This window comes from Passer montanus, unplaced genomic scaffold, assembly GCF_014805655.1.
Source record: "Passer montanus isolate IOZ18808 unplaced genomic scaffold, ASM1480565v1 scaffold79, whole genome shotgun sequence".
NCBI classification, from domain to species: Eukaryota; Metazoa; Chordata; class Aves; order Passeriformes; family Passeridae; genus Passer; species Passer montanus.
This window is the reverse complement of record NW_024373145.1, coordinates 2,262,387-2,273,000: the sequence shown is the minus strand read 5'-3', so window position 1 is coordinate 2,273,000 and position 10,614 is coordinate 2,262,387. Positions and strand designations below refer to the sequence as shown.

The 10,614-nt window shown below is 40.9% G+C and overlaps 1 protein-coding gene across 1 annotated transcript; it reads left to right on the top strand.

Moving 5' to 3' along the window:
• Positions 1–4,815: 4,815 nt before the first annotated feature.
• Positions 4,816–7,901, top strand: CALHM4 (calcium homeostasis modulator family member 4). Its single transcript, XM_039731565.1, has 2 exons — positions 4,816–5,793; positions 6,547–7,901. Exons 1-2 carry the CDS (start codon positions 5,236–5,238, stop codon positions 6,949–6,951), a joined length of 963 nt encoding a protein of 320 aa, XP_039587499.1. The 5' UTR covers positions 4,816–5,235; the 3' UTR covers positions 6,952–7,901.
• The last annotated feature ends 2,713 nt before the right edge of the window (positions 7,902–10,614 follow it).

Here is a 10,614-nt window from a genome sequence, read left to right as displayed (position 1 = left end):
CTCCTTAATAACAGTCATGTTGTTATTAAATTTCTGTTAACTAATAGATCCAGAGCTAGAATAAAATTACAGACATTTACTACAACAGATACACAGAAGGCATTCAGTTGTGATTCATTTGGGATAAGGAAGATTAATTTATTTCAAAAAATGGTAGTTTAAAGTATGACACAATTCAACCAGGGAAAATAAAGATTTTCAGCTTTTTCTGCATAAAGCTCAGTCATCCTGACTGCTTTTATTTCACACAGAATGAGCTTGTATTGACAATTTTACAATGTAATTGCCTCTTCCATTTTTTTTTTTTATTTTTCAGGTGCTCTTCTGACCCTGTAAAACCTTATTCCATTTTATAAGTGAAACAATTGTAGGCACTTCTCGCATCTAAATTGTAATAAATTTTAAAAGCCAGACATTACAATTCTCTAGATAGTTACTTGCATTTCTAAACTGAGTCTGAGATGGGTTTGTTTCTCTGACTGTCTCCAACTAGTGACAGGCACCAAATATGTCTCATATTGCAAGAGTAACCCCATATTCCACAAGAAAGAGTATTGCATTACATTAAAAAAAAACAACCTGTAAGATTATAATTAGTATAATTCAACTTTAGTGAACCCACTACAAAGCACTTAAGACTACTCATAAATGAGCAAAATTCTATTTATCTGGTTCAGAATATATATGGATTAATTACTTCAGCCTGCATTATTAATACGATAATCATGTGGGAACCCTGTGTACCAGACAGTGCAATGGCAAGGACACATCAACATCCTTTGAAAAATACAGACTTGCCCACATGCATCCAAGTAAATTCACACATATATTGCTATTTATTGAGTACAAGGTACTGCATTTTGAAAGGTTTGCACATTATTGGGAAAACAAAGCTGAAATGGTGGGTCCAAATAAACTGGGAATTCAATGGCTCCAGCGAGGGAAACAAGTCCTTAGTGGACTGTCTTGCAGCCCTGTGAAAAGAGTAAAGGTAGGCACACATCTGGCATCTGTTTTAATCCTGAACATATACTTCTTAGAAATAATCCAAGGCAGTTGGAATAGTGAGAAAGTTAAAATCACCCTCCACCTCCCTTTCTGTCCTGTTTTTCACGTGTGAAATTTAGCCTTCAGCCTCAAGGTCAGTCTTCACAGTGCTTGAGCATTAGACTACAGCAGTTCTCTCAATTCCCATCAAACTAAAAAACAAAAACCAAAGCTCAAAAGCACACATAAAAGCATGCAGCAGCACTCTGTCTCTTGCAATGGACTGGCTATTATGGGAAAGCTGATACCTGCAGAGGAAAGTACATGATAAGTGCAACATAAAAATAAAGAATAAATTAGATATTGCCTAATTAGAAAGCCAAAAAAAACCCAAAAAACCCCAACAACAAGTGAAAACTTCTTTAAGCCAAAACGAGAATGCATTAACCACAAAAGGCAAGTGTACAAATTAGTAAAATGCAGGGTCAAGCTTTTGTTTGCTCTCCATTTTTCAGATGGACAGACCTTGTATTAAATTTTCTCTGACAGAAATGGAATTCTTTCAAATCACAAGAACAGGGGTGTTGATGGTTTGAATCTATGTGAAAAAAAATTGAACACAGGTTTCTCATATATCACACGAGTGCTTTTACTAGAAGTCCAGTGTGGCTGCTGCTCTCACCACATTTCCAAATAAAGCAATGCCATTGCTGTCACTTTTCTGCAGTGCTCTGCCTGGGAAGCATTCTCAGTTTGACCTGCTGAAACTTCCTTGGTTAGGTTGTTTCTCAAGAGAGTGTTTTGAGATTTGAGCGCCTCCTTTCTGCTCTCTGCAGGAACTTAAAATCTCATAAATTTGCCTATAAAGTACAGCTGAATGCTGAAGTTAAATATGTAAGTTTTAAAAAAAATCATTAACAGATTTCTATCCTTCCTTTAACATAAAGCTTATTATTTTTTTCATCAGTGCTTGTCCTGGTTATGGGGACAGGAACTTCTCCAAAGGCCAAAGAGAGCATGAAAATGATGTGGCAGCCTGCATCCAGACTGTGACCTGGCAGCTCACAGGACATGGGCAGTGCTCCCCTCTACTCCCACAGGAAACCTGTCATGCATGTACCTTCATACCATGCTTTCTAACACACACAGGTGGGCTTGACATCCATGAAAAATAGAATTCAAAATGTTGAAATGCTAGAGGAGCCACAGAACATCGGCCTTTTGACTGCTAGCTCAGTGATGAAAACACGTGTGCAGGACCAGAGAGACCAGGATTCAGTCTCCTCCTCCAAACTTCAGATGGAAAATAGAAGATCACCTCCCTCTTCCTCCCTAACTTTGCCTGGCCATTAGATAACAAAATCCTGATCTTTTTTTTTGATCCAATAAATATCAAAATCCTCTCTGTGGCAAAACTAAGCGCAACTGGTAGAACTATGGCAGGAATGTTGGAGAACACAGCTTCTTTGCAGCCCAGTCACATCTCCTCACTAATAATTGAGTTTTGGAATAAAGGGATGAGTGAGTTTTTACTAGATCAGGTGGAGAAGGCAGCTGAAATGTCTCTATTCTGCCATGGTTGCTTTACTTCAATAAAAAAGAGAATAAAAATGGTTTGCTGTGTATGGGAAGGTAAAATCTGTATTCCAATAACCATGTCTTGAAAGAAATGACAAATTATTCTCACTCCTTAAAAAAAATATAAAAATCTCTCCTTCTCATAAGTGAGGTTACTGGAAGTGAGTTCAAGCTGACAGAGCCCTGCAATATGAAAAGCAAAACCATGACTAAGGTTTGTTCATGGATCCTATTTGCCTCAGATGTCAGCTATAAGCATCTTTCTGCCTCACAGGCCAGCCAGCTGTCACCTCAGGTAGTGGTATTTTGGATTACATCCAGTCCTAACTCTTCCTTGGAATTGGATAAAGAGCCTAAATGTCTACCTCAGGACCCTGGGTTCCTCTGCAGAGGCAAGTACTTAAAGGTTTGATATGCCACCCAAGCTCTTAATTGGATCCAATCCCGTAATTTGTTCCATAATAGGATGACCCAGCAGGATCATTTACAGCAGGCAATGAAAGCAAATGCCAAGGAATGAAAATGCAGAAGTACAAAGTTGTTGTATTGATTGTATAAATTGCCTCATTCAACAGCCTTAGGCTGATTATTAATATTTCAGTGTTGGATACCACTTCAGTTTCACATCTAATGTGTTTCTTGAGTAAACAAGTAATGCTTGGGAAAGCCTTCCTCCCTTACAAACAAAATAAGACACAGGTTCCAAAAGAAATCGCAGAAGGAATCAGAGATTTTAAAATGAACTGAGGCATAACAGGAGACTCTTATAAAATAATTTTGTGATAGCCTGATAGGTTTATTTCACCTATTTATTTCCAAATATAATGTCACTAGTACAAAAAAAAAATGTTACTGAAAACCCTGTGATACTGAAAGAAAATGAAGGTTTAAAATGGCATTATTCAGACAGGTCTGGGATTTCGTTGTGCTATTACTCTATCCAAACAACTAAGAATGTAATAAGTTCCAGAAAAGCTGTGCCAAAGTGCTGCTGGAAGTTTCAGCATGCTTCTGTACTGCTTTTAATTTTGTGTAACAGCATCACATTGTTTGAGAACCAGTTACCAGCAAGGACCTCTATCCCAGATGGTGACTGGGGATGAGACAAGCAGGTGTCCACCCTAACAGCGCACTGGAGGAACAGGGTCCTGCCTAGTGAGCAGGCAAGGCATGTGTAACATACCATCCCTGTGTGCAACAGCTGAGAGAGTTTCTCTGCCATCCAAGCAGACACCATGGGTGCTAAAGCTGCTGTTTGAGATTAAATTTATTATTAGCAACCCTCTCTGCAAGGGGAGGGAAGAGGCTGTGCAGACACTATTGTATCACACAACCAAGTCCACCCATGCTGGACATAGACATCTGTAATGGGAAGGCAAATTTCCCTATGACTTTCTAGTTAACTTTTAATTTTTTTCTTCTCTTGGTAAGAACATTTATATGAGAGACTGTCAGACTTTTCAGTACTTAAACACAAGTATTTGCATATTCAGATCAGCCTAGGTTATGCAATGCATAAAACTACTGGATAGTGTGACCACAGAAAAAGTGTGATCCAGAGAAAATCATCACGAGTGAAATGCTTTCAAATTTTCACATCCCTGCTTAAGGCTTGATTGTGAGAGATGCTCAGAGCTCATCTATCCCAATATCCAGAAACCAGCTGTGGAAACATTTAATATACAAATTTTTAACTCTGTCCATAGTATAGGACTGACTTTACTTACAGAAAATCTTAAAACTTGTAATCACAAGCACACTATATAAATACCAGCTGGCTTGACATTTTGTGAATAGCAGATTATATATAACTTATTAAAAAAAAAAAAAAACATAAAACCCCAAAAAAATAAACAACAACCCTCCCCCTACCAAAAAAAAAATCCAACAAAACTAAAACAAACAAAAAACTGAAACCAACTTTCCAAAGGAAACATCCAGCACTGTCAGGAAAAGAGACACGCCGGCTTCTTGCCACCTACAGGTGAAATACTAAAATCCTCATGATCCAGCAGCTAAGTCCTTCTCAGACTCCAGTGCTTGGACAATGAATTGCCCCAGAATGGACATCAAATGCAGACAGCACTGTGATTCCAAATATTGTGGAACTTATGTAATATTTTATAAGTTTATTTTAAAGTGGAAGCTTTTTTTTTTTCTTTAATTGATCCATTTGCCAAGGATTTTTTTGGGTGATCTTTTATGAAGACTAGCTGGAAGGCTCCTTTTTTTTCCCTAGTTTCATGCCATGTTTCTGCTAATTACTGTTGATTAGCAAACAGCTTGGCAATTAACCCTGACAGGTTAGCCATCAGTTTGATAGCGCTGTCTGTCATCCAAAAGGTAGGAGGAATTTATTGTTAATTTCAGGCAATTAGCAATGGGCTGGCAGAGCTCACAACAGCCTAAAAGCTCAATTTTCCCGAACAGCTGAGATAAATTACTGAATCAATTAAAACACACCAGGGGATGTCTGCAAGCATACTTAAAGCTAGCAAACCAGTTGCTGAAATTTAGTGGGAGGAGAAATACTAATAGGGGGTTTTGGGTGTTGTTTGGTGATATTCATTTTGAGCTGTTGGTGTTTATTCTGCTCTGCCACTGGTTAAATATAACTAAAAGCTAGTACTGACTTAAATCAAAAGAATCTGGTAACGAATAGGATCTAAAATGACTTTCCTTCCAAAGTGGTTAACTTTTCTAAAAGGCAAAGAGGTCATTATTGCTAATGCAATAATTGCAATATTGACAATTGGCAGGCAGCAGCTGTTCTCTTTTTTCACATTCAGCTGTCCCTGTCATGTTGGACAGAACCTTATCTATGGGCTGGCTTTCCTAGGAGTGCCTGCACTGATCCTTCTGATTGTTGGCTATGCTCTGAACAACCAGACTTGGAGGCTGGTAATGGGCAAAAGCTCTCATTTTGAGAGGGAGACTTCATCCAACTGGCTGCTGAAATGCAAACTGCTCTGCTTTGTCCTGTGCAGCATCACGGGGAGGGCACTGGTTGCTCCAGTCACATGGCTTGCAGTCACCCTGATAAATGGCTCCTATTATATCTGTGCTGTGAGCGAGTACGTCCCTGTGCATTACTATGGAGCTGCTCCTAATGTTACCGCTAGTGAGCGCAGCAGGGTATTGGCTGCATTTCCCTGCAGGCAGCTGGTTCCTGCAGAGCTGACCCGGGCGAGAGATGAAGTGATTCTCCTCCTCCGATACCAGTCACAAGTGAGTAACTCCCATTGCCTGTAAATTTGATGGTAAGACGTGAAGCTAATTCAGCAGGCATAAAACAGGATCAGTGTCCACTGCCTTGAGTGCTAAATCTCTGTGTGTTTTGAAGCCTGTTCTTTTCTTTTAGGTAAAGAAATTACTATATGTGCTTGTCCCATTTGTTACCTACTGCCTGAGGACATATTCTTCCTTGTGTAGTATCCTGAAAAATAATACCAAGTACGACAAATGGAAGTTCAAGAGCCAGGGAGGGTATGAAGTTTCTTGATTAAAGCAGAAGAAATGTGACTAAGAGGCCCTGGCTGTGAGAGCTTCATGTGAACCCATGTAAAATCTTGAGGTTTAGATCAGACTCAATTCTAAAAGTTTGCATACTGGGTAAATAATAGGAGAAGCATTAAGTTGTCACTTCAGAGAAAAACTTTTTAAACAGGCTATAGGTTAATACAGTCTAGGACCCGCATGGCCTATCTTATAATATTAATAGCTGAGAAAGCAATGTTCTTAAATCTGCACAACAGAACTTTCCTGAACTTGAAAGGAACAAGTGATTTTACTACATGGCTGCCTCCAGTAGGCATAGACTGGGTTTGGTGGTAACAGATGCTTTCCAGGCTTGTTAATGCTATTATTTAGGAAAAGCAAGTAAACATAATCTTATGGACTTTCTGGTGCTCAAAAGTTATCATTGTGAGTATTTTTAGCTCTAACAGTTTGGTTTTGGTTTTTTGTTTTTCTTTTGGTAAGGTGGCTGGCTGGCTTTTGATTGCTGTGGTAGTCATCACCGTGTTCCTTTCTTACTGCCTGGCAAGCTGTTTCTCCCCACTTAGCTTTCTACACTACAGATACTGGAACAGCTATGTCCACAATGAGCAGGAGCTCTTCGACGAGGCAACAGAGCAGCACTCCAGGCTCTATGCCATGCAGAATGTAAGGAAGTTCTTTGGCTTTGTCCCAGGAAGTGAGAGTGTAAAGGAAATTCGTATCCCATCTCTCAGGGAGTGGCGGGCCATTTCTGGACTGGCCTTTCTGAAACGAGTAGATAAGGAGCACTATGATTACAGCCTCCTCCATGACTGGGCACTCAAGGAACGTGCAAGTGGAAAGTATCTGAGGATTGATGAAGACCCTGGGATCATAACACAACTCTAAAGATCCAAGACCCCACAATACTTTACAGAGAAGCAGGAACCTGTCCAGCTCCTGCGTATCTGACCTCAGCTGTGCTGGAATTTTCCAGTACAGTATTGCATTGATGTATAAATTACGTGAGCAAGTGCATCTTGTTAATGTAGTCCTTCAGCGCCTGCTTACAGATTCCTTTACTGATGGCACTTTGACTCCTGTGGGTTGTGGTGATCTATGCCTGGATTAGGGTGGGCTCTTTCAAGCTTCAACTCTCTGCTTTCTAATGCTTGTACTGAAAGGATAAGTATGTACTGAGAAAGTTATTTAAAAATGCTTTTTAAATTTTTTTTCTTTCTATTAAAAGGATCTTTTAAGAGGTAGACCTTGATTGGGTCCTATTAATTGGTCCATTCTGTATGGAGCAAGGGCAGCTATACAGCTTTTCCTTAGTGACACCTAGCAGAAATTACTTATTTCTCCTCTTCTGCTATTCTTTTTTTTTGGTATTATATAAGTAATCTACACTGAGCTAACTACTAGTTAAGTCTGGGGCTACAGCAGCATGCAGGAAACATATGGGGAAATTTTATCATCAAAGGCTGAGTTTAGATACAGTGATGAAAGAACTTTCAATTCTGATAAGGAGAGAAAATCCCCACTGAGGTACATGGTGGAGGTGTGTAACACATAGCAGCTGTATGAACAAACACTTGACATATGGCAAACTGAGTTGAAATGTATTCTGGCTGAAAGAAATAGCAAGGTTAGTCTTCTATTTGGAAATACTTCAAAAACTCCAAGGTATCTGTGTGCTTTCCTACTGTACAAATAGCAAATGAAGATGGGAAAAATCTCAGTCTGTACAGCAGTTTTTACTTTGTCTCTGTAAACTTGTAATTTATACATACACTGGGCCCATGAAAATTGCTGTGATTAAAAACTACTGAATTTTGTGAAAGAAGGCTTAATGATGTTTTTGTGTTTTGTGTTATGTCAGTTTGGTGTGATGTGATATTACTCATCTCCTCTCTAACCCTCTGTGCAGATCCTTCTAACTCTAAGTGCGAGGGAAATGCATGCCATCATTTTTTTAATGCTTCCTGTATTGTCTTGCCATGTACACGTACACGTGGGCTCCAAAGCCATATGCTACACTATAAGATGCTATCTGCTACTAATAAATGACCCCAGGGGCTTGAAGTGGAAAAATCTAATTATTTAGTGCATTTTACTAGAAAATGCAGGAGTCAGAACTGCTCTGTTCCTCCTCTCCTCATCTAGATAGGAGAGAAAGGCTCATGGGTTGAGATAAGGACAAGGAGAGATCACTCAGCAATTACTGTCAAGGGCAAAACAGACTCCACTTGGAAAAATTATTTTATTACCAATGAAATCAGAGAGAGATAATGATAACTAAACCTAAATCTTAAAGTATGAGACTCCACTTGGAAAAATTATTTTATTACCAATGAAATCAGAGAGAGATAATAACTAAACCTAAATCTTAAAGTACCTTTCCCCACCACCTTCTTTCTTCCTGGGCTCAATTCCACTCACAAGTTTTCTACCTCTTCCTCTCCAATGGTACAGAGAATGTGAGTGAATGGGGGTTGCAGTCAGTTCACCACATATCGTCTCTGCTGCTCCTTCCTCCTTGGAGGGAGGGCTCCTCACACTCTCCCCCTGCTCCTGCATGGGCTACTTCCTCCCAGGAGACAGTCATCCACCAACTTCTCCAGTGTGGGTCCTTTACAGAGGCTGCAGTTCTTCATGAACTGCTCCAGTGTAGGTCCCTTACATGGGCTGCAGCCCTTCAGGAAGCACCTTTTTTTCCAGGGTAGGTTCCCTGCAGGGTCACAAATCCTGCCAGCAAACCTGTTGCAGTGCAGGCTCCTCTCTCCACAGGTCTTGCCAAGAGTCTGCTCCAGCACAGGCCCCCGATGCGGTCACAGTCTCCTACAGGCATCCACCTGCTCTGGTGTGGGCTCCTCCAGGGACTGCAGGTGGATCTGTTTCACCAGGGATGTCCCTGAGCTGCAGGGGCACAGCTGCCTCACCATAGTCTGCACCATGGGCTGCAGGGGAACCTCTGCTCCAAAGCCTGTGCCACCTGCTTCCCTCCTTCCTCACAGAGCTTGGTGTCTGCAGAGCTGTTCTGCTCACTCCTCTCTCTGGCTGCCATTTCTGCTGCTCAGGGTCTTTTTCCTCATTTCTTAAACCTGTTATCCCAGAGGTGCTGCCACCATGGCTGATGGTGCTCAGCAGCAGGTCCATCTTGGAGCAGGCTGGCATCAGCTCTGTAGGACACTGGGAAGCTTCTGGCAGCTTCTCACAGAAACATCCCTGTAATGCCCCTGCTACCAAAATCTGGCTATGCAAACCCAATAAAAGGTAATAGGGCTGCATTGTGTAGGTGAACTCCTTAGGAAACAAAGTACCTCTGGTAGTAAACACAACTTCTGATTTAATTTTAAAAAATATTTGTTCTTTTTTATTTAAGGTGGAACGCTGTAATCTGGAACACATGCAGCTGAGTTGTGTATCTGAAGGTTTGACAGAAAACCTCTATGCTGATGTCTGGATCCAAATGACAAAAACCTGCTGTCTTTACTCCATGTGAATTCTTTCCACTTCTGTTGTTTTACAGTACTACTATAAAATGATGCAATATTTGCAATTAAGAGTAATCTGTAAAATTTTTTTATAAAGAGTAATCTGCAAAATTCTTTTTGTATCTTGTTCACCTGATTTTTAAATTAGGCTTCATGGTTTCTGATTTTGTCCTGATTACTATTTGCCCTGTATTTTTCATAGTAATATGTAATTTGAAATACTATCTGTCACTGTGAAGTCAGCCTGCCAACATACTAACAGACTATCACCTTGTTAGCTTGTATATTAATCCACAGTACTACAGCTGTAGTTTTGAGGTATTTCCCTTTACTCATTGCCTCTTTGATACATGTAGAGAAGGCACTGCTTTCAAATTAATTCATGATTACAGACAAATCTATGAGTTGGTACAGTTAAACAGTCAAACTGTGCTGAAATGAGTAATCTTACCCAATAATCCACTTAGAATTCCAGTTTGCTCACTTGAAAATTATTTTCTTTATGCCCATGATAACTTTTCTGGAAATCTTGGGCTCATAAAATGTATCTGTGGGAAAACTGCCAGCCATGGGGCCAGGAACGGAATGCACCTTACAACCACTCTGTGTACCACGTACCCATCAGGGTGTGCTGTTGTTTAACCCTCGACAGTCTTAAATCCATCCTGGCAGGTACCCCCAAAGCATGCCAATGCCAAATGCCGCCAGTGTGATGGGACTCCAGAAACGACGGCGAACGTTTTCTGGGAAATTTGCAGGCGCTGTTTAACTTCAAGCTGCAAATCACCGGCTGCATCTAGTAAACTTGCAATTTCTGGCAGAAATGGCATTCAGCTGCCTTCACGGTACCCTTACGCAGTCCCTAGAGCATCGGGTTTGAATCCCCTTTACTGATCCCTGTAAATTTTCAAGGGAAGAACGTCCAAGCGTGACCCATACCATTACTAGTCTGTGCAACACAGGGACTGCGGACCTCGGCTCTGCCGGGGATGCCAGCAGGATCCCTCCCGCACGCCAGGTACGCTCCGTCCTGCCCGGAGCTGGCCGAGCAGCGGGCGCCGCGGCTGTGAGGGCG

Bases quoted from the DNA above. Each gene is read 5' to 3' on its own strand.
- CALHM4 (XM_039731565.1), top strand. From the start codon at position 5,236: ATGACTTTCCTTCCAAAGTGGTTAACTTTTCTAAAAGGCAAAGAGGTC. The intron at 5,794-6,546 runs GTGAGTAACTCC...TCTTTTGGTAAG, and splicing joins TCCTCCGATACCAGTCACAA to GTGGCTGGCTGGCTTTTGAT.